At 38.9% G+C, this 23,200-nt stretch overlaps 1 protein-coding gene across 1 annotated transcript; it reads right to left on the bottom strand.

Moving 5' to 3' along the window:
- Nucleotides 1–1,808: 1,808 nt before the first annotated feature.
- On the bottom strand, nucleotides 1,809–22,507 carry GPR37 (G protein-coupled receptor 37). Its single transcript, XM_003896536.5, has 2 exons — nucleotides 20,306–22,507; nucleotides 1,809–3,666 (listed from the first exon to the last, which is right to left on the bottom strand). Exons 1-2 carry the CDS (start codon nucleotides 21,326–21,328, stop codon nucleotides 2,848–2,850), a joined length of 1,842 nt encoding a protein of 613 aa, XP_003896585.1. The 5' UTR covers nucleotides 21,329–22,507; the 3' UTR covers nucleotides 1,809–2,847.
- Between the last annotated feature and the right edge of the window lie 693 nt (nucleotides 22,508–23,200).

The following is a 23,200-nucleotide window of genomic DNA, read 5'->3' as shown; positions in this document are numbered from 1 at the left end:
TAAATTGAGTTAATTATAATATCCAGTTATAGATATAGACACAGATTTTGAAAATATTTTCATTGACTACCCTGAAACCACAAAAGTGTTCCTGTTAAGTAACCAAAATGCCATTCCTAGCATTTTCTGATTAATCAAAATTTTACTGAACTTAATCTTAGCTGTGAGTTTCTTTTTGTTGTTGTTGTTGTTTAATGAGGAGCGGAAGACACTGGATTAGGATCTAGACCGGAGAAATGTTGAACAGAAATGATTAACAATTTTTTTAAAGTGTGTTATAGAAATTGGTTTTTGTGAAAAACGCAAGACTATGAGAAAACTTTGAAATCACTTTATACTTGGGACAATTTATTTTGAGTTATTAAAGTTTCCACTTTGACAGAGGTAGGATTCAATAAGAAAGTACATGTTGCAACTACAAAAAGTTGAAAGGTAAGTATAAATGAAAAAAGAAATTTAAGTTCCCGCTGCCTCCATTGTGGTTCAATCTCTTATAATAGCTTCCTAGTTGCTTTTTCATGTTCAGACTGTCCCCTACCAGCCTATTTAAACTGTTTGCAAGTTAATCTTCCTATGTAGAGTTGCGATACTATTTCTCCATACTCAAAAACCTTAAAAGCAAAGCCCCATTTCCTGAAGCACCAACATCTAAACATCTTTCAAAACATGGCCCTTTTACTAGAGGCCTTGGTGCATATTTTCATTAATATTTTCCACAAGGTTTCTATGCACGCGTAGCACAGAAGTCAAACTGGGCTGTTTATTCTTCAATAACGCCCAGTGATTTCTTCCTCTATTCCTTCATAAGTTACCTTTCTCCTCCTGAGGTGTCCACTCCTCACACAATCTTTCATCAATCAGCTCCTTCTAAAAGCTCACCCATCCAGTTATCTCATAAAGCCTTTCACGCTCTCTTTTAATCCGACAAGTGTTCCCTCTGCTCCGAACTATCACAGAACTTCACACCTTCCTGAGGCACCTAACAAGCCCCAGCTTATATCATAGTTGTCTATGTTTTTATTTTATTCCTTCCCATCCATGTCATCCCTACCTGATTTTGTAAGGTCTGAGGCTGTGACCTACTTACCTTTAGTTACTCAGGTAATAGGATGGAATCTTTTCTACATGACATGCTCTATTGTTCCTTGATTTATAAAAGTGACTGTCAAGAGAGAGACTATGGAATCACAACTGCTGACCTGCTCAGCAGCCAAAACCTAACTCAGATGTCCTCTTGAGAAATTTTCCAAAGATGTATTACAGGGATCTATAAGAAGACAAGGGTGCCTTGTTTTAATTCTCCTGCAGATCCCACAGGATACACACAATGGAGGGGGAAATCCCTTTGAAAAGTATTGGACAGGGAAAAAGGAGATAGCCTGAACATTCCCATTTAGTTAACTCGAGTTTCACCTGCACCAATCTCTTTAATGATTTTTAAATAACATCACGTTATAATTTGGAAAAAGGAATACTGACTTACTTGTGCTGAGTAGAACAGAAATCAACAAGCAGAAAATACGTTTTCCCAGCAAGAAAACTGGCTTCCCCTAAAATAAGATTTTTCTGAAGACAAAAGCATGCAACTACACATCTCTTCTTTGGTAGCTTTTAAATATGACTGTGTCACTAGGTCATGGCCTCTGTCATATGAGTTAGACATGTTCCCACACAGCAAGCATCCTACACAATTGCTGCACTTCAAACTCCCGAAGAGGCAAAAGAGGGGATTCAAATATTCCCATTGGAGGAGGTTAGGTTTTTATTCAGAGTTTATGAAGTATCAAGTTAAAGGTAGTATTTGAATGTTCTAATAAAAATATATATTTTATTATTCCACTCCTATACTTTCATTGCACTTAAAGAAATTAAGTTGTATAGATTTCATCAAGTTTATTTTTCAAAAGGAGAAAAATTAGAACTCAGAGTGCTATACGTAGGATTCACAAAGCTTCAAAGGTCAGTGTTCAGAGGCAATCAGATGACAACTGCATTTTAAAACTCTTGATTCTGCCCAGAATTCCTCAAGGGAAAACCTGTAGCTCTATGTGCTAGTTCAAAGGCAAATTTTTTAAAAAAGAAACTTTCTTCCTACTCTGCTATTTATTCATATTTTATAAGTATTCAGAAGTAACTTGACATCTATACCTGAATATTAAAAATACAGCTTTGTTTTAACATACAACATAGTTTTATGAATCATGCATATAAAATACTGCTATTAGAAAAACTTCTTTATGACATAATGATTACCTGCCTTAAAAGAAAATAGGTTATAAAACAGTAAGGCCGGTTTTAAATTGTGCATAGAACCAGTAATTGTATCTTTAAGGCAATTAGAAGATTTATTGAATATTGGTTAAAAGTAGATTGACAATGACATTAAAGAATAAAGTGTAATTTATTTGGTGCTACTTTGTGAATGCTTCCAAGTACAAATCATCTCACAATACCATATACAACATACTTTCAATCACAACTCAAATATAAAATAACCTACAAAATCACATGGCTATAATCAATATACAATAATTGTATTTTTAAAAGAAGAAAAAACGTTAGCAATTTTAAGTTAAGTTGCAGTAACTTTTTTCAAATAAAATATTAGCACCATACCAGATAAAATGATCTAAAACTATTGGCCTTCTCATTCTTCTTAAATAACTAAATAGAAACTTTTTTTCAAAGCACAAATATTAATTTGCAAAATCAGTTCTACAGTAGTTAATATTTCTTTCTTTATTGTTTCTTTTTTGCATTTTTCCCTATAAGGAAAAATATGAATTAAAAACTTTCACGGGATATGAAAATCAAACAAATAAATCTGACCCAACCAAGTACTGTCCTTCAGCAATGAGTTCCGACAGAAGCAAAAGTGGACATTTCACGGCGTATGGTACTGAAAGGCGAGAGTTCGAGTTCTGTGGTGTACTCGTTGTCATTGTCATCACTGGTCACCGTTGAAGACTTCTGAATGCATTCCTCACAGCAACAGCAGCAGCACTCCATGAAGGCCCGACTGAAGGGTTTGCAGAGACAGAAAAGGAGGACTGGGGTGACACAGGACTTAAAGAACAAAAGGAACTGGCTGATGATATTTAGGAGGTCCATTGTCTGCTGCGAAACCCCTGTAGCCATGTAGGCAGTAACAATGTTGCAGATATTTTCAGGAATAATGCAAAATCCATATAAAATGGTCAGTGCCACTACCGTACAGTTCATCTGGCTCTCTAGCTGAATCTGCCGCTTATTCCCTCGGGTACAGGCTTTCTCTGCTTTGCGGATTTTCCTCGCAGTCACTAGAGAGCAGGTGATGGTGAAAAGTGTGGGCAAACAAAAGTAACAGCCAAAATACCACCAGAGTCTCGCACTGTCGTAGGTGAGGGCTAGAACATAGATGGTGTCCGGTAAATCAGGAGAGATCTTAATAATGCACCTTTCTGCTGGAGCTCGGCCACTAAACCCCAAATCCTCCTTGCTCAGCTGGCGGAGAACAACTTCTGGAAGTGCTAACAGTAGAGCTCCCACCCATATAACAGCCAGTTTGGCAGTTGTTGAGGAACAGTTTTCGATCATTTCATAGTACATCTGTACGTTGGTGGCAGCACGGAAACGGTCTATGCACAGAGCACATAAGGTGAAGGTGGTGACTCCCAGAGAAGCGACCTGTGGGGGAACAGAGAAGACATTTATTCCCAGTGTCCCCCGAAAGATCAAAGCACTAGGGAATAAACGCAGATTGGCAAAACCGTAAAAAAAAAAAAAAAAAAAAAAAGGATACATAAATGAAAATAAGAGAGAGAGAAAACAGTTTTCCAGAATAAGGCATGGGTAACTGGGCTCAGGACATCAGCTGAATCATTGTAAGCATAAAAATAGAAAACAAACTGTAGTGAGTTGAGGGTCATGGAGTGCAGAACATTTAGGACTGGAAGGATCCATAAAGATCAGCTAGTCCAATCCCTTTTTATTATAGATAAGAACCCAGATACACTAAAAATCTTATTCACCACGAAAGTGTCTGCCACTAGGAGAGCTAGATAAGGAGTCAGGGTAGTGCAGAAATTCCCATTTTCATTGCTGACCAGGATGCTCATGTTTTCCAGTGTGAGGGTCAGTAGTGTGCCTTACACACAGCAAATACCAAAGAGTTTATTGTCTCCAATGGACTAAATGATGAGAGGGCTCCTCCAATTTTTCCTAAATGCAAAATAAAGTATGACAGTATTATTTTCAAAGGCATACACTTACGGAAAACAAGAAAGGGAAATTCTCCAGAGGCCAAAATCAAAAAGGAAACAAATTTCAAACAGGCCAGAGACTCCTCCCTGTTCATGCTGCGTGTTTACCTTAGGGGCACCTGCCAGTCCTGGTGAGGGTTTCAAGTTAGTTTTAGCTAGAAAAATGGGTACACAGGTACACAGGGGCAGGAAACAGAGCTGGGGCCAATGTGGGTGGGGATTGGGTCAAAGACTCCCTATGAATTTGGAACTCCTCAAATGCTGACATCTTTAGAGGTGTAAGGAGATAATGAAGAAATCTGCCTATATGACAGGATTTGGGTCTGGATGAACTGGGGGGAAAGGAGGCAAAAAATGGCAAATTCTAACCAGGAGCCGGAACTTACATGGTGTGAGGATCAGAATTTCCAGGATCTACGTGGCTCAGAAAACCCAAAATACAATTTAAAATAATCCCAGGCACCTGGTAAAAATCAAACAAATCCTCTCTGGAAGAATGTACTTTAAAACCAGACCTCAAAAAATCCTATAGTTAAAATTCAAGGGACACAGGTTCGCAAAATCAAAAGTCACAATATGCAAGAGACAATTAGCCACTACGAATTTATATGCCAAAGATACAGAATCAGACATAAAAAATATATTTATCATAAAATAGGTATGTATATCAACTTTAAAGAAATAGGAGATACTTCAAAAAATCAAAGAAAATAGAACCTGTAAAAATACAGGAAAATATGCAGAAAGTAGCCAAAAAGAAGGTCTAGATATCTCAAACACAGGAAAATTTTGGAGCAGAAAACTCGTTGACAATAACCACATGAAAAACTGTCTTCAAAAAGGCACTGTTCTTGTAAGCATATGGTCCAGACATCTAAAAAAGTCAACATTTAAAGGTTAAGAACCAAAAATATGTACCTATTTTTTTTTCACATGGAGGCTTTCCAGGAATATAAACACATGTTCCTAATGTAAGCATGCTATCATTTCATTTACTTATAAAACATTTATTAAGCATTGTACATGTACTCATATGGGGTAAACAGATACATATCCAACACAAGCATCCATTTATTGATATCAACTCTATGCCGAGCACTATGCTTGGTGTCGAGAAAATAGAAAGCTACAAGAAGCAGTCCCTTCCCTCAAGCACATCATAGTCAACCAAGATGGGGACGATGGTTCTCAAAGTTACAACATGAACACAGCAATCACCTGGCAATATTAAATCTACTTAAATATTTGGGGGAAAATTTAAGTAATTTAATATGTAACAAGTGTAGTCATTATCTATGTATTTAAACAAGAACAATGAGTAAAAGGTAAAATGTCAATAAGGTTTCAGATAAAATATGAGACTAAAAGAAAACTCCCTGGGTGGATGGAATGCTTTGGTCTACACCCCAGACAACTCGAATATATGCATTGGCTCTCCCCTGCCTGCTGGTAGGAAGGTTTAAGAAGCATGGTATAGGCCATTCCCTGGCAAAGGGGCAGGGGAAATGTAAGTATAATGTTAACATCTAAGTTTTTAAAAGTCAAAGGGATGATGTTGACAAAAGGGAAACCATTTGTCATACAATTTTAGTACTCAAAACATTAGTTGTTTATCTACTACATTCAAGCTGTCACTCTCCCCAGAGCTATGGCAAGTTGCCTTGTGGATTTCGACAGTTCCAATGTCAAATATTTTCTCCTTGTACGCTACATATCAGACGGTGTCTACTAGTTCTAATACAGAAAATAAGGACATTGTATGTACGCCCTGACTACTCTCATAACTATTAGTGCAGACAGTCTGAAAATGAGGTATAATGAGGTGTAAACTATATTAAAAGCAAAAATGAAAAAAATGTGGCTAGCAAAGCTCTAGATCAGTGCAGATAAAGAGGCATGACTGGACTTATCACCACAATTCTTATTCTCCAAACTTTTAAGAAACATCAACCTAATATGACTTCAAATGACAAAAAAAAAAAAAAAAATCTCCACTTTCACCTTTTAATAATTAACTTTCAAACTAAAAATTGTTCACATTGATGAAAATTTGTTTTGCATCTATGCTGGAGGCACAAAATAATTCTAAAATTGAGGTCCTCCTTGTACAACTGTCTTATGATTATGTTTTAAAAGGTCAGCAATTGCCACACTTGAAGACATCTAAGAATGGCTGGCCACTTTCTAAAATTCTGTATCAAACCGTATCACATAGAAATTACAGTACATTAATTTATAGATTTTTGAAACGACATTTGTATACCAGTTTTTCAAATGTTTTGATTCATTTCTCTTAAGTCTGTGAAAAACAAAAGAAAACAAACAAAACTTCTTCAACTATCAGAAACCCTCATCAAGTCTTTCATGCCATCTTCACTAAGGCAAATCTGTGTGCATGCTTCCCCGTCACTTCATAGCCCAAGTGAGTCCACATAAACAAAGCTACCAAAGTTTATGCTATGCATCCTTTTGAAATCATGAATAGGATTTCTATTAAAAGGAAAGCTCAGTAACATAAAAATACTGGAGACTCTGAGGAGAGGCAATCTGTTAGGGGCTCAGAACATCTATTTGCTTGGTGGTTTTCTATCATTACTTGCTAAGAACACACAATGCACAAAAGATAGCATCTTCTCTATTAATCTCCCTAGTTTTAAATCTACAGATTGAAAAAATATGGATCAATTATCACAAATGCTAGTAACTGCATACCTAACTCCAGGAAGTTACAGTCTTTAATGAAAGGTAATGGCAAATGCGTGTGGGTGGACAGGTATTAAGATGGGTGTGTTAGATTACCAACTCCTTAGATATCAGAAGCTGTGCTGCACATCCGCTCTTAATTAGAAGATGTTAACTGCCTAAGAAAGCAAAACAATGTTTTTCCAGGTCCTTTACCTTCAATGTCATAAGATGACAAAAGCCAGGACAAATGTTAAGCAAGATTTACATGTGTTCCAACTTATCGTCAGGAATTCTACACTTGTTTTATCTGAGGATGCTCAATTCTTCATATTCCCAAAAGCGTTAGTACCAAGTCAAAAGCTCAAACATACATGATTTGTAGTCTTTTTGATAAATCATGAATTAAGGAATCATCCCCAGATTTCATATACAAATTTCAAAAAGCTCCTATATCCAGGCTCCTGTTTTCAAATTGAACTTTTCTCTGATGGTACTCTCTGCAGTTAGGATCCAGCTGCAACAGGGTAAGCAGTCCAGAAAGGTCACAAGAGCAACAGTGAAAGTTGCTGAAGGTGCCAATGAAGAAAGTAGCCCTGCTCCAAATGTAGCCAGCACTTGGGACGCAGTTGCCAAGAGCAACTGCAGCCCAAATGCCAGTCCTAGACATCTACTCTCTCCTGCTGCCACTTCCTGCAGTGATATCATTTCAGATCTTTTTTCTGTAAATTCACTTATGTACTATATTTTAGGGTGTGAAAGAGCAAGAAATGTACACAGGCCCTGTCTGTACTTTTCCGAATTATTTATAGGAGGCTTTAAACATGTGTAAAGAATTAACTGCACATCTCAGAAATTAATTGATAAAAATCATACGAATAATGAGTGGCGTTCTAATTTCTGCTTACCCAAACATGAAATCTATCCATGTAATTAAAATTCCTAGATGTTGGAGCAACATGAAAAGATTTCTATCACAATTTTGAAATATACTTGTTTACATACAGCTTATTAAAAATTCTACCAAGATGAATAGTCCAATTATGTGCAATTATAAAACTGCATCATGAACGCCAGATCTTCTGCATTTAATGCCCACATCTGATTGCTAAAATTCAATATCACCATGAAATATGCTCTTGGGAGTAAAGCTGTTAAGCATTGGCTTAGATGGGTAGTTCTTTGAAGCAACATCCTGAGAGACTGAATGAGTAAGATGCAATCTCTTATTAATTAAACTGCAATGGGAGGAATAATTAACAGCAACAAAAGCAGAACTGTAAACACTTTTCATAGACAAGACTATTAACTTTGAGAATTTCAAGATCAGAGGAAACTTAGAAACACAATTTTAACTATTGGTGAAAATACGATATTGAGCATTTTGAGAGGATTGGCATTAGAATACAGAGATGGCAAAGGAATCAAAATAAACAACTCTAAGATCTTTCAAACAACAATGTTCTGAGCTTCTTTGTGTCCCAGAGTAACAGCAATAAAGCTCCTTCAGCTCCCACCCAGTCCACATGTGGAGCAGTGAGGCTCTGGATGCCAAAGGAAGGGGTTTAGGGTCATTCTTCTTGATCACCCCTAAAGTGTCCCAATTTTAGTATCATTATGCCTTTATTGAACACTGTATTACTAGCAAAGAGACCACTGCATTAGCACAATGCTATATGTGTGTGTCTTGTCTTTAAGAGAGAGAGAGCACCTACAAAATATACTGTAGCTGCTGCTGGGAACAATGATGAATATAGCAGGTATTTTATCCTCAAAAGGTTTGGAATCCATGACAGAATTTCTTGACTATCTCCCACCTGCTACCATGCAGCCAGCAAGTTGCTTTATATATGGAATGACTCATTACAGTCTACTAGGCAGAGAGGATTCACTAACAGTTTCTGGCATGCTTGCTGTGACTCCCCTTGATCTGGGATATACCCATGTATGCCTGGAGACTGCAGTTGAGAATCACTAGTTTAACAAGATTGGAAGACAAACATAATTTCACAATATCTCTTAGGGAAATTGCTACAGATGTCTAACTAGCTTTACAGGCTGACCAAATTGTAAAACATCTCCTGATAAATACTTGCATTTCAAGAGACGTGATCTAAATCTTTGCAAATATCATCTATGTCCTACTTAGTCTATTAGACTAGGATAACTTTGGGATTGTCAGTTTGACTGTTTATTAACAACGCAGTACAGTAATGATTTGTATTTTAACTGAAGTATCTATTTAAATCCGTGCAATAGAAGGATGGTACAAAAAGGAAAGAGAACTTGAAGACCACCTGAAATTCATGTCTAAATGTACTCTTTGTTGCTCTTGATATACACAGTAACTCTTATAAAGTTGTAAAAGTTTGCTCCCGTGTAGGAAAAAAAAAATAGCCCAAGAATGATTGCCATTAGCTTTATATGTTAGTTTAGTCATTTAGAAAATCATTAAATAAATCATTTAAAGTTTGGATGGGTTTCTTAAGTTTTTTCTTATATGATAATATAGAGATAACAAATAGATAAATTTTCTCTTACAATGATATAATTTTAGAGGTAAAATTTATGCTATTACAATATTTGCTCATTTGGAGATTTATAAGATACTGGAGAATGAATACTAAGGGCTTAAATCACTCATAAAATAATTTTATTATATTCTATATTTTGAGTGTTTTTCTAACTCTAACAAAACTCCAGTTTGAAGTCATCTAAAAAGGCTTATTCCCAATTACAGTCAAAGTGCAATTGGCTCAATTTAATGATCCAGATATTTCAAGCGACATTCCAGATGTTCAATATTCAAGCGACATTCAGTACCCTGACAGATGAGTCCTCATCTTTTCCTTGCCTCAGTCTTCTTAAGAAGGAGCAAGGTGATATGTATTTCTCCCCTTATTTGTGGATGCTGATAGGATACACTATGAAAGCCTACTGCAAAGTGAAAAAAGAAACCTATAAAGTATGGAGGATTTTGAAAATATAATGGAAGGTTTTGTGAATGGTTTCTTGAGTTACCTTTTAAATTTTGTTACAGAAAGAAACCAACAAAAAACAGGTAGTTTGGTTAGGATAATGAAGGAGTACAAATACAATCACCTGCATGGAAATGATACGGGTCCTCATCTAGTCCCTTACCACCACTGGCAAGACTGAATTTAGAGAAACCCAACTTGGTAGTTATGAGAACCATAAATATACCTCAGCTTTCAAATATTTTGTCCCTCTGTTAAACTTGTATTTATGAGATCATGAGTTCCAAATTTTGGTTCAGCACCTATGCTGTCCAACTTAAGACAGCTACTTTATACCACTGATGAGAAATTAACCCAGTCAGTAAGTTATATGACAACAATGACTTTGGGGAAAGATTCAGAGTGAAACTATCTCTTGATAAAATAAGAAAAAGTGTATTGCTCTTTCCAGTAATTTTAATTCCCATGTTTCCCTAGGTTTCTGTTAAAAAAAAACAAAAGTACAAACAGAAAGAAACGTATAAGGCAAAATACTTAATAAAAGGTATAAAGCATACTTTATAAGTCAACATATAACTAGATTTCATTTGTCCCACTGCTCAAGTCTTATTTAAAGCGACTATCAGGACCTGAGGAACCTGGGCTACCATTGCCACTTTGTGCTTAAATGTCTGTTCATTCAAAATGATATGAAGAAAGAGCCCATGGATGCTTCACGAAAAACAGTAATCTACAGAGATCCTGTCTTAGCTATTGCTGCATTTCTCAGAAGCTTACTGCAGACAAGTAAAAAAAAAAAAAAAAAAAAAAGATTAAAAATGAGAGTAAGATGTGAAATACACAACACAGAGCCCATAAAATACAAGTCATAAAGTAAATTGTGTCTTTCGCCAAACTTTCTGGTACAAATCAGTGATAACACTGATGGGGAAAGAAAAAACAAAACAGTGTCCTTCTAAGCAAAATTGCCATCCTATGAAATTGAATCTACATGCTCAAGTACAGTGAAGTGACTAGAATACACTGATTTTTATAAAATAGGAAAATTTCTAACCAAGGTCTTGTTAACTGCATTCTAGCTTGGCTTATAGTTTACATAAAAAATATTTAAGTACATCTATTTATGTGCTGTCCTTTGTTTACAAGTAACCCTCAAAACAAGGGCATTATTGTTATGAAAACCCATTCATTTGGGTCGTGAATGATAACCTATTATGTCAGTGGTTACAGGCCTAACAACCAGTCAGGAAAAGAGCAGGATGAGCACAGGGTAGAGCCTCTAAATGGCTGGAGCTTGTATGTCTTTGGCTTCTTCTTGCATTTTTCCATTATCCTTGTCCTTGCAGCATTTCAGGGCAGCTTCCCATGGGAGATACTTTTTTGAGCACGAGTTGGGGAGCACGTTTATCAGAGCCACTGTTTATCAGACTGCCCTGAATAAGATGACCTTTTCCAAAAGGTCTTCATTTTGGAGTGTATGCAGATCATGATACTGTGGCAGTGACACACTTAGATTAGTATTTCTAAACCAAAAACAGAGGAGAGACTTTCCCCATCCCTTACATGCGTGCACACACTGCTTGTGCACTCTCTGGAATGAAACAGAACTCTGGCAGCCACTCTTCCACAGTCAAAGAGAAGGCTTCTTATCCTTATAAACTGATATTTAGTCTGACATGCCCACATATAATAAATAACCATTTATTTCTAATATACTCAGACTATTCCATTTGTATGTGATTCCCAATGCCGTGGGGGAAAAATATTTTGAAAGCATCAACTATCAACTGTCATTACTGCCTCATTCTCTACCTTCTTTTCTTTTGTCTAAGCTTGATACCATGCTTTACTTATTTTAAAAACCATTTAAGACTATTTAAAAATCAACATATTCTCCCAAAACTTGTCTTCATTCCATAAATCCTCTTTCCCTTTATAGTCCTATCTTGAATTAAGGTTTCTTACCAATTATCACATCTATAGCACAGTACATTCCTTATATGGGTTAAAAAAATTCATTTAACTACAACCTGTCTAACATATTATAATTCCTATCAATCTGTCAGGTGTTTATTAAAATAAAAATGTAAATGAAGCAGATTAGCATCATTTTGTCTTAAGATATAAACCATCTATATTAGATTCTAAAGATTCCATGTTTATTCTCAGGAATTACAAAATCATTTCAAAATGTAATATTTTCCCCAAGCCCACAGTCCAGTTTTCAATCTTTGGTATTATTATGATGTTCCTAATCAATCTTAAAGTGACTTGGAATTTCAGTTGTTTACCTTGGGGTTCTGATAAGTTTCCAAAAAGTAGTAACACATTTTTACATATTTCCCTTTCTGGCTAATGACATTGATTTGCATGATTGTGAATTCAAACTAAAAACAAGATTATTTGTATTTAGTTCATCAAGATTTTAATAAAATTGAAAAATCCTATTTTAGGACAAAATTTATCTGCTTTTAACCAAAATTTCACCATTGGTAGTCTGTTAAGGAAGTTTCTTTCTTGATGCAATCTTCTTATAAAAGGCAGTTATTTCTAAATCACACATCCTGATGCGAATTGGCTTATCAGATGCTTTTACTATATAAAAAGGATTTGAACTAGGGAGACTATAGTAAAGATAGGCCCTGAAGATGGGAATTGACGAGGAAGGGGCTATTTTGAAAAAAAATAAAAAAAGTAACATCCCTGAGTAGAGTCACAGACCTAATGAGAATGTCTCATTCTAGGCAGGGATCAAATCAATGACCCTGGCCTCATTAATGAATGTTATGAACCATCCAAGTGTACAGATAACACTGAAAACTATCACAAATTTACAAATGGAAAGTATTCTGTCTCAAGAACAAGACTGGCACAGTGATCATATCCTGCATTTTATGGAATTTTTATGAAAAGTATCTACACTTACTTTGCAAATAAAAAAAAAGACCCTCCATATTTGAGGTTGCAGCAATCCCATTCTCAACTCCACTCTGAAATTTTGGATGAGATCATCTCTTCTGGCACAAAGAATATTATTCCAATTAGGATATTTAAGAGTTAGTCTTGGCAACAAGGTTGAGTTCATTATTGGACCTTGGCAGGTCAATTCTTGGGAAGTGAAATGACAGGCGCATCCCTGGAGGATGGAGCAGAAGTGTAAAGGCAAAGACAAACTGCACTGCGTAGCTGCCTTCCCATACCTCTCCCACAGTCTACATCCCAGACACAGGTCCATGTGCTTCCAATGGGATACCGTTAACTCAGGCTGCAGCACATAAGATGAATGCCATTAAAGGTGTAAAAACTGTATCAAGGTCCAGGCAGCCTAAGTATGAAAGCAAAGGTAGACCCTCACCCACTCAGCCTTCCGTAAACTCAAAAGCTTATATCTGTTTTACTTCTGCAGACCTATTTGCTTCCTTGTCTCTGTGGAAGGATACTTTGCTGACATAACAGGATACCTTGGAAGCCCTCAGGAGCTCACAATAAATCTTCACTCTGATCATGTGCTTGAGAGATGAATCTAATTTTGAGGAAATCCATTCATCATGCTCCCCTTTCCTCAACTCCACAATAGAGTCTAAAGTATCCCCCTTGTCCATCTTCTTTCTTAGGTTCTCTAAGGTCAAATTAAACAATTTGTATATGTTTTGATATTTTCAGAAGAAAAGAACTAAATTTAATATACTGTTATTACATTGCCAAATAAGCCATGCATTTAAGTAAAATGTTTAATTTTGACTTATTTAGTGTCCTTATAGCTAATAAGGACTAACTGTAATGCAGAGATAGTTATCCTAGGCACTGGCACAAATTCCTATTTTAAAAGAAATTTCTAGTACTGAACTATCTGCTGAATTATTTTGCCAATTATTATTATGGGCTTTCTATCCTGGGAAAGCTAAAGAAAACAAAAAAGCAAGAATTAAAACATTTTCATATTTGTAACTTTTCATCATGGATCTAGGTTGTATGGGCATTTATGAAGATTAATAGTAAGAATATAATTGAAAAGAATTAGAGGGAGCACAGTTTTCCCTTTAATTTCTCCATCTCTGGTCATAACAAGTACAACTGTGGCCTGACCCAATTCAGTGCCATTTCTGAGCTTCCACGATGCTTTGTTCAAACCTCTATTATAATATTCATCATGGTGTAGAACATTACTTTACTTTTCTGTAATTTTAATGGCAGTGGTTCATCTCTGATATTCATCTTTGGAAACTTTTCTCCCTCTTCCTCTACTGCCTTCTCCTTCCCACTCCTAACATAGTACCTCACATACAAGAAAAACCGGGTAAACATTTGATAAATTAATGAATGGTGAACAAATGAATGAATGATGACATCTATGTAAAAGGATTACAGAAAATAATAAAGTATTCAAATTGCTCTTTAATCAGTTATTGGGTGCTGCTGTTTTATATATAATCCTTAAAAGCTGAATGCCAGACAATATCTACAGAAGGGAAGTAAAATAAATCAATTTTCCTATTTATACTTCATTGACAAGCTTTAGAAAAGGACACGCTCTCATTACAATCAATGGCTAAGGAAACTATTTGGATTTCTTATTTGAATACTATAAAGCTTTCCTTTCTTGTGTAAGATCCAAATTCAGTTAACTTCACCATACATCATTCAGAAATGAAGTTATAAATAAAAACACACTCTGAGAAACACTTTTCTTCCTGTTAGAGTCATCAGCTAAATATTTTCATTTGCATGAGAATATACAAAATGATTACTAAAAGATTAATGGGAAATCATAAAATACTTGTTCAGCACCATTCTCATATATTGAGTACATTTTCCCTAAGAATACTATTAGTAACTTTAAAATTGCTCATAGAACAGTATGTTTCCACTTAAAAGTCCAGCAGAATACCTAATGGCTAATCCACCTCTCAAAGAAAATTTACCATATGCCATGATAAATGTTCTATTACTTGAATGCAGGCGTTCTAGGGAAATCTGTGTAGAATTGGATAGGTGTATGGCGCTATCATCTTCAACCTCCAAACACCCTTCCTTTCTTACTTGTCAGTGCTAGCTACAACCTAAGACAATGAAAGAGCCATTTATTCCACTCAATTTAAAGCCAGTATTTCTAAAGTCATTGGAGAAGCTGGTTCCTCTCATTAGAAAAGATTCTAGACTTGTCACAAATTATCCCCAGACCAGAGGCCATGGTAAGACATGTTCCCTTTATTCTTCTTCCACCTCTGTGCAGGAATTTTGTATCCCGGTAAAATAAAAATACAGTTAGATCTGGGGTTATCTCATTATAATTATTTGAAGCCTTCTGCTCTACAACACACCATGGAGGTGTGAGTTCTTTAAACTAAAGAGAATCTCAATCATTCAAAACCTCCAATTAATGTACAAACAGACCTTAATCTGTTATCTGGGATCTGGGTCAGATGATACCTTGATTCTGACTTCCATTAAATAATGAGCAAAGATTCATTCCAGTTGCCATATTCGATGTCTGAATTATTTGAATTTTTTTTTTTTTTTTTTTTTTTTTTTTTTGAGACAGGGTCCCACTCTGTTAACTAAGCTGGAATGCAGTGGCATGATCATGGATCACTGCAGCTTCAACCTCCAGGGTTCCAGCAATCCTCCCACCCCAGCCTCCTGAATGGTTGGGACTACAGGCATGCACCACCACATCCCACTAATTTGTAAAGATGGGGTTTTGCCACGTTGGCCAGGCTTATCTTGAACTTCTGGGCTTAAGCAATCTCCCTGCATAGGCCTCCCAAAGTGCTGGGATTACAGGGTTGTGCCACCACACCTGGCCCAAATTATTTTGTGTTAAACACTTGTTAGATTCCTAAGTGAATGGTAGGTATGGTAGGGAACTCCTCTGCCATTCTCCTATTGCAATCCACACTCACACATATCTCCACCTCCCCCAATACACATAAAAGCATACTACATATACAACTTTTGTTCTGAGTATAGTTTTTTTCTTGTGACTATGTAATAAACCACTTCAAAATGATGTGTCTAGGAGGATGGCCATCATCTATCCAAATTTTCTTCTCTCCTATCTGGCTTCTCCTACCATTTCATTTGTCCTTGGTCTTTATGAGATTTATTACTAGGCCATAAAGATGTCATAATCCTGGAATAGAAAAGGAAAAGTCATCAACTACAACAGTTCCCAGAACATTCTCACTCACAGCGATATTAAACATCATAAAACTTCCTTTCTCACAATAGACCTTGGAAGCTGGGTGCTATCCTCAAGCTTTAGGCCAACAAATTAAAATAGAAAGAGGAGTTGAATGCAAATTACAAAGAGTATAGTTTTTACTTAAGAAATATCTATTTTTCTACACAAACCCAAATCTCCCCCAAAATTCCATGATTCCCTTCAGATTATGCTAATACTCAAGCTGTAGAGGAGAAAGAACTGCGGTAGAAAAGAAAAATAAAGCAAAAGAGAAGCTAGGAGAGAAAAATTGTAAAAATCAATCATAATCAATTGAGAATACAATTTAAAATTAACTATGAAAAATTTTAAAATAAAAACACTGGAAAAGGTTACACATATTACTGGAAAATGGTAAGTGTTACATCATAAATCAATAAGAAGGTATTATACATAGTTTTTTTAAAAAGGAAAAACAGCCAAGAAATAAATTAGTATAAGAAAGTAACAAGTGAAGGAAAGACAAAATTTAGAAATATCAAAGGAGACAAGATGTCAAACAATTTTTAAAAATCTTGAGGTCAGAGGCAAAATTTTGGAAGGGGGTTTGGAGAAAGTTTTAACGAACGTAATATATTTGTAATGTCCTTCACCAATCTAACATACTTCATGATTTTAAGAACATAAAATGTAACCTATATAACTTTTTGGTCATTAAAGTAATCTTGCTAGGCTCATTAAAAAGCATAGTTGTCTCAGATTATTGCAATTTTAAAAATTTTAATTAACTATCAACTGCAGAACTTACTGCAGAAATTACTGAGAAACAAGATGAAACCTAAGAACAAAAGAATCTATACATTTCATTATATAACAAATGATGTTTACAGGTTTTTATTTTTTCCTGTGTCGTGGATAAAAAAAAAAGAAAAAATGTTTCAGATGCCAAAGAGCAGAAATGAAAACACTCACTGGATAAAGCTTGTGCTTCATACATGTTTGTCTAATCAGCAAATATAAACATGAAGCATTGAGACCAAGGGTCTGGTGGCTACTGACTAGGTATATATGTTTATGATAGTCTCGGAGCTTCAAATTTCATCTTTAAAATGAGGGAGTTGGATTAGAACATATCTATGTCTGATTTAACATGACTGTTCAAAAGCTACTGTAGGCCGGGCACCATGGCTCACGCCTGTAATCCCAGAACTTTGGGAGGCAGAGGTGGGCAGATCACAAGGTCGAGAGATCAAGACCATCCTGGCCAACATGGTGAAACCCCGTCTCTACTAAAAATACAAAAAAAAAAAAAAAATTAGCCAGGCGTGGTGACATGCACCTGTAGTCCCAGTTACTCGGGAGGCTTAGGCAGGAGAATAGCTTAAACTGGGGAGGCAGAGGCTGCAGTGAGCTGAGATCGTGCCACTGCACTCCAGCCTGGAGACAGAGCAAGACTCTGTCTCAAAAAAAAAAAAAAAAAAAAAAAAGGCCACTGTAGTGGATGCTGTGGTTTTCCACCCAGATAGCTCCCTCTAAAGTCCTTCAAGAATTGAAGCACTGATTCCTCCAGCTGTTGGGGCTATTGGTTGACAGTGCTTAGCTGCATCTCTCTCTAGGAATTGCCCTTGGCCAAAGAGATCCACCCAACTCAAGGTTATACCCCAACCTGGGAGCGGCCTTGCATCCAATGCCTTACATCTAATGACTGGTCCATAAAGAGATGTAAAGGCTGAGACCTCTTGCCCCGATTTAGGATATGGCTGCATGGCCATCCCAGCCCTAAAGCTCCTAATGGTGTCAGCTGAGGTCTTTGTGGCAACTGCATCACAGTTCAACTTCTCCCTTTGCCCAATCCTGCTTTCTTCCTTCCCTAATAGGTGTTGAACCTGAGAGCACAATCCAATAAACTTGATGCCCCAATAAATCTACATCTCAGGGCCTGTTTTTGCAGGAACCCAACATACGAGAGACCCTAAATACCTCTTACTTTTGTGAAAACATCAGTGCCTCCTGGAGACACACTTTTATTTTGACATTTGGGCTGTAGTTCTTGCTCTCAGTAATCAGGAATTATGAAGTCAGCAATATTGTCCAATAATTATTTGTATAAAACATTATAAAATTATTTCAGAGTAATAAGAATTAGGTAGAAATATAGAAACGCTATATATTAAAATTTCCACTCACTATTTTAACAGTAAAAATGTATATTATACTCTAATTTAAAAAATATAAACAAATGAGTGAATTTTTTAAGCCTTTGACTCTCTAAGAAAAATAAACGCTAGCACTAATAACTGAAAAATAGAGAAAGCTATTCGGATGGGGAAAAATTAAGCAAAAATACAGAAAGTAGACGATTTTACTAATAATAAGAGGTAAAAAACAAAGCACTCTTGAGGAACTAATTAAATTAAAAAGTGAAATACAAATGAAAGTATTACATTCATAAAAACTCAGAATTATGGAAAAAGAAAATTAAAATACATACATAATAAATGCCATTGCTCAAAATGCTTATATCTCATTAAATTAACCAAAGTCTTTATATTCTTTCCTGAATTTGATATTCTTTTAAGGTGTTCTTTCAAGAACTTTGATTTTTTTTTTCTTTCCCCAATTTCTTTTTTCTGTCCTACTGTTTTTCCTCTAATGATACAGATTTCTACATGTTCAGTACATTTCCAGTGAGATAAACCAATACACTTCTCTGTCATTGAGGTACCTCTCTTGTCCGCTTTATACTTTTGTCTTTTTTTTTGCATAAGTCGATTTCTTCTGATTAAAAAAAAAAAAAGAAATTTGAAACTGACCTTGAAGAGGCAGTTTGTTAAATAGACACGTATTCTCTAACATGAGTTCAACTGCCTCCTTCACAATTCAAAAATGAACTGTCTATCAAACAAAGTAGATGTTTCAGAGATACGCCAAGCTTGGCAACAGGAGAACTCATGGATGCCACTAAAGTAGCAACAGCTGATTTCATAGTCATGGAATGATCCTGCACCTGATCCCTGTCAGGATAACAGAGGGTCTTATTTACTGTCTCCAGCTTTGGTCCGTCTAAGTAGGTACTGTTTTCTGTTTACTTATCCCCCAGCTTTAGGCCTGGAACAATGTTGAACATAGTGTCACAGGCCCTGGTGCCAGACAGGATCAGGGGCTGTGGAATATTTACAGTTTCCCTTCTTCTGCTTCCATAAATGAAATAGACAGTCTGAATGGAGAAAATCAAGGGCCAGCTGGCTAAAAACACAACTGGCAGCAAAACAGTTGGGCCCCTTCCAAGAGCTGGTGTTTAAAGAGAGGCCATATAAAGAGCAAATTCCACCTACCACAATAGTGGGCCAGGACACTAGCTGTAGGATGAAACACTCAATTTCACTCAAAATGATTTTTGTTTCCAAAGTGTGGAAACTAGATGTGCCCCCTTCTTCTCAAAGAAATTTTCTAGTCTTAGGGTCAATCCCTTAAAATAGCCAATCTTTCCACCTATAACAAATGACAAATGTATAACTTTGAGAATGTTAAACAAATTGTGGCCAAAGTCTTATTTTTGCTTAAGTTCACGCAAACACACAAAAATAAAATTAAGAAACCAAGATGAGAAAAGAGAGAAACAAGAAATGACTTTAAGAATTTAGATGGGATAGCATGGAAGACAGCCAGACACTTAAACTAATTTGAAAGGTTATTAATATATAATTAGGCCAACTCACAAAGAAACATAATTTTCTTTCTTTCTTCCTTTCAATAAAATATTACTCCAACTTTGGTGTTTAAGAAAAAAATGCAATAATCTTCTTGGGGGAAAAGTCACATTGAAGCACTAGATAACTAGTAAATAAATGCTAATGATTTTTTTTTTTTTTTCTTGTAGGCTGTGATGATGACAACCGTAGGCTGGCCATTCATTTAACCCTAAAATCTCTGACAAGTGCCAAATCAGAAATATGCATAGCACCATATTCAGGGAGATAGATTTATACACAAAACAATTCTGTATATTGTGAGATCATCATTTTTTTTACAGCACAGGAGCAGATGAATTTGATTTCGCGAAACTGCCTCTTTTTGTACATATATACATGCATAAATGATTGAAAAGAGAAATGAAAGAGGGCCCCAGATAAAAAGGAAAGGCGTTCAGCTAGGTAGTTGCATCCAGCAGCAGTTCTCTGATGCCATAATTCCGAAAACAGATAAAGCCAATAGCTTGAGACCCCCCTGGAAGGCATTACCTCTATATAGGGCACGATCTTGCAGGAGAAGTCCTCCAGCAGCCACTTCTTGGTCAGCTCGTGGAAGATGACCAGTGGAAGGCAGAAGAAGATAATGAGAAAGTCCCAGAAGGCCAGGTTGGCCAAGAGGGAGTTGGAGATGCTCCGCATGTAGTAGTTGTGACACACGATGCACATCACCGCCAGGTTGCCAATGATACCGGTCCCGAAGATCACCACGGACAGACACATGACCGCGTAGGCTCCATAGGACTCCTGGGTCAGCGGGTAGAAGGGGTTCTTCAGTTTCACGCGCCGGTTCGTGCTGTTTCCCCGGCGGGGACCCCCAGGCTCATGGATTCCTTCACCCAAGGACCCATTCTGGGCCAGCGCCCGGCCCGGGAGTGCAATTGTACGCCCTTCGTGCCCCGCCGGTCCATTGGCCGTCTTGGGTGGGGGCTTGTGGTGGGAACCTTGGAGTTTCCCGGCTCTCCTTGGCCAGTAAAAAAGATCGTTAGCTCCGGGCACCGTCTTCACACTCTGCTCCTGGCTGCGCCCGGAAATGCCAGCGCCTCTGGGACCCTTCTCTTCCTCCTCTGAGATCTGAAGGAAGAGCTGGAGGGCCGTGGGGCTCCCTCTCCCCAAACTTTCAGGAGGCTCCTGACCCCGAGCACCTTTCCACCTCCAGGGGCCAGGTGGCCTGGTTGGAGGTCCCGGGGGTCCAGCTGCCGACGCCTCCGCCCTTCTGCCTGCAGCCGGTTCACGGCCCGGGGCAGCTGGCAGGTCCCAGGAGGGCGCCGCAAGCACCGCTGCCCCCTGCTCCTCCCTGGGTGCTCGGGCTCGCAGAACGTCTCTTGCAGAATTTCCTGGTCCCCAGACGTCCCTGCCGCGGCGCTGGATCACTATAGGTGAACAGTTGTCCCCCAGACAAGTTTCGTTCCTGGACGCAGGGGCGAACCCGAGGGCAGAAGAAGCAGACACCTTGAGCAGTAACAGAAGCAGTAGCCGCGACATGCGGGCGAGAAGCGCGCCCGGGGCTCGCATGGCTTGGTGAGGGCACACCCGGCAGCCGCAGCTCCTGCTTAGTTAGGATCGACACCTGCTGCCGAAGTTGCTGCTGAGAGTTAGGCACATGTCACATACTCACCCCTGCCCGGGTAGCGGGGAACCGGAGATTACGGGGATAGCGGAAGAAGGGTCTTGGGGGTCACACACACGCCCAATACAATCCTTCCTCGTTTGGCATCTTGTGCATTTCTCAGCCAAATTCAGTCCCAGCGAGGTGTGCCCTCCAAGGTTCGTAGAGGGAATAGGCTACTCCCGGTGACTGACCTTGAAAAGTTGCAATCAACACCTGACTGTTGATTATGTTGAGACTCGGGGGAGCCCGGACGAAGCCCCACACTCCTCACTGCCTTTGGGTGGGGGTGGTGGCCTTCTTGGTAACAGTTGCTCTGCCTATTTACATCCTTTCGACAGTGTTTTATCCAGTTGCAAGCCGAGGTCTCTAGAGGAAAAGAAAAACAAGTCCCCCTCCCCCAGACGACTGGCAGTCAAAACCCCGCTCCCAGCTCGCTGGAAACAGGTTGCAAACAGTCGGAAGCAGAGCTGATGCGCCGGCGAAACTCTTGCCCCACCGAACCCCAGCGACTTGAGAGCCTACTGCTGCCGAGAAGACGCGGGATTCCAACCCCGCGGCCACTGCCAAAGTTGCTTCTCCTCCAGCTCAAAGTTGACGACGGGGCGAAGCGGGCTGCTGGACGGCGTGCCGCCGCAGAGAAGGAAATCGTGGGGAGAAGGGAGAGAAGAGGGCCCCTGCCCGTCGGTGGACAGTGCCGCTGGCCGCGGGAGCTAGTCACTGCCACAGCGGGCGCAGCCGGGGCGGGGAGGGTGGTGCCTGGAACCGCCGCGGGCCAGGCAGTGCGCGGCCGGGAAGGGGAGGTGGCCCGGCTTCGCCCTCGCGCTCCAGTCGCTGCGCGCGCCCGCGAAGCTCGACTCTTCGCTTGTTGCCTCCTCCCACTCCTTCGCCTCCTTCTCGGAGAGATACTGGTTTGTGGGGAGACGGGATCCCCTGGTGGTTCACCACTCACTAAACCCACACACGTTTCATTCAAGCCATTTGTAGCGGCTTCCACTCCGAGGAGCTGGGAGGGAACAAGGGCGGAGGCGCGGAGTCTGCGCGGCTCGAGGCTAGGGATGGGCGGGACAGGTTAATTCCCCAGATGTCGAAACCAGCCTGACAGGTCCCCGAGCCCGGGCTGTGGGCGGGTGCGGGGCGGGAGTGGAGGGTGGGGGTGGGAACCGGAATATGAGAGGGGTCAGTGGAGGGAAGGGAAGAGGGTAGCACGGGAGAGAGCAGCAGGGTCCCCTCCAATCTGTCGCGGCTGATGCGCATGCCCAGGTCTCAGCTCTAAGGGGTGGGGAGGCGGGGGAGGGGTGGCCGGGGGAGGGGGGTCCGCGGGGAGTAAGAAGGTGAAACCTCACCTCCTCAGGTAGTCTCTAGAGTGAGATATGAGAGAATGGGAGCTCAGAGGTGTCAGTCATAGGGAATTACCAGTTCCAGGATTGGGATGCAGAGGGAGAATGCTCAGGATGCATCATTACCTTTAACACTGAGTTAGGAAGCATCCTACCATGGGTTACTTCGTACCACCCAGAGCATAGTGAGGTAGTTGTATTTGATGAAGTAGTGGAAAAGGACTGGAGGCAGAAAATTACTTGAACAGAACTCCCAGCACGACTGTCCATGCCTTTCCAACCTTTCTACTCTACCCACCCCACAACCCTGTCAAAATTGTCAGGGCATAGCTAATAAAATAGACAAATTAATGAAGAGAAAATGATAGAGGAAGAAATAAACACATTCTGAATTTTTTTTTTTTTTTTTTTAAACAGAGTCTCCTGGTATCGCCCAGG

Source organism: Papio anubis, chromosome 4 (genome assembly GCF_008728515.1).
Source record: "Papio anubis isolate 15944 chromosome 4, Panubis1.0, whole genome shotgun sequence".
Lineage (NCBI taxonomy): Eukaryota > Metazoa > Chordata > Mammalia > Primates > Cercopithecidae > Papio > Papio anubis.
The sequence above is the reverse complement of the archived record's forward strand: the minus strand, read 5'-3'. Positions and strand labels throughout refer to the sequence as shown.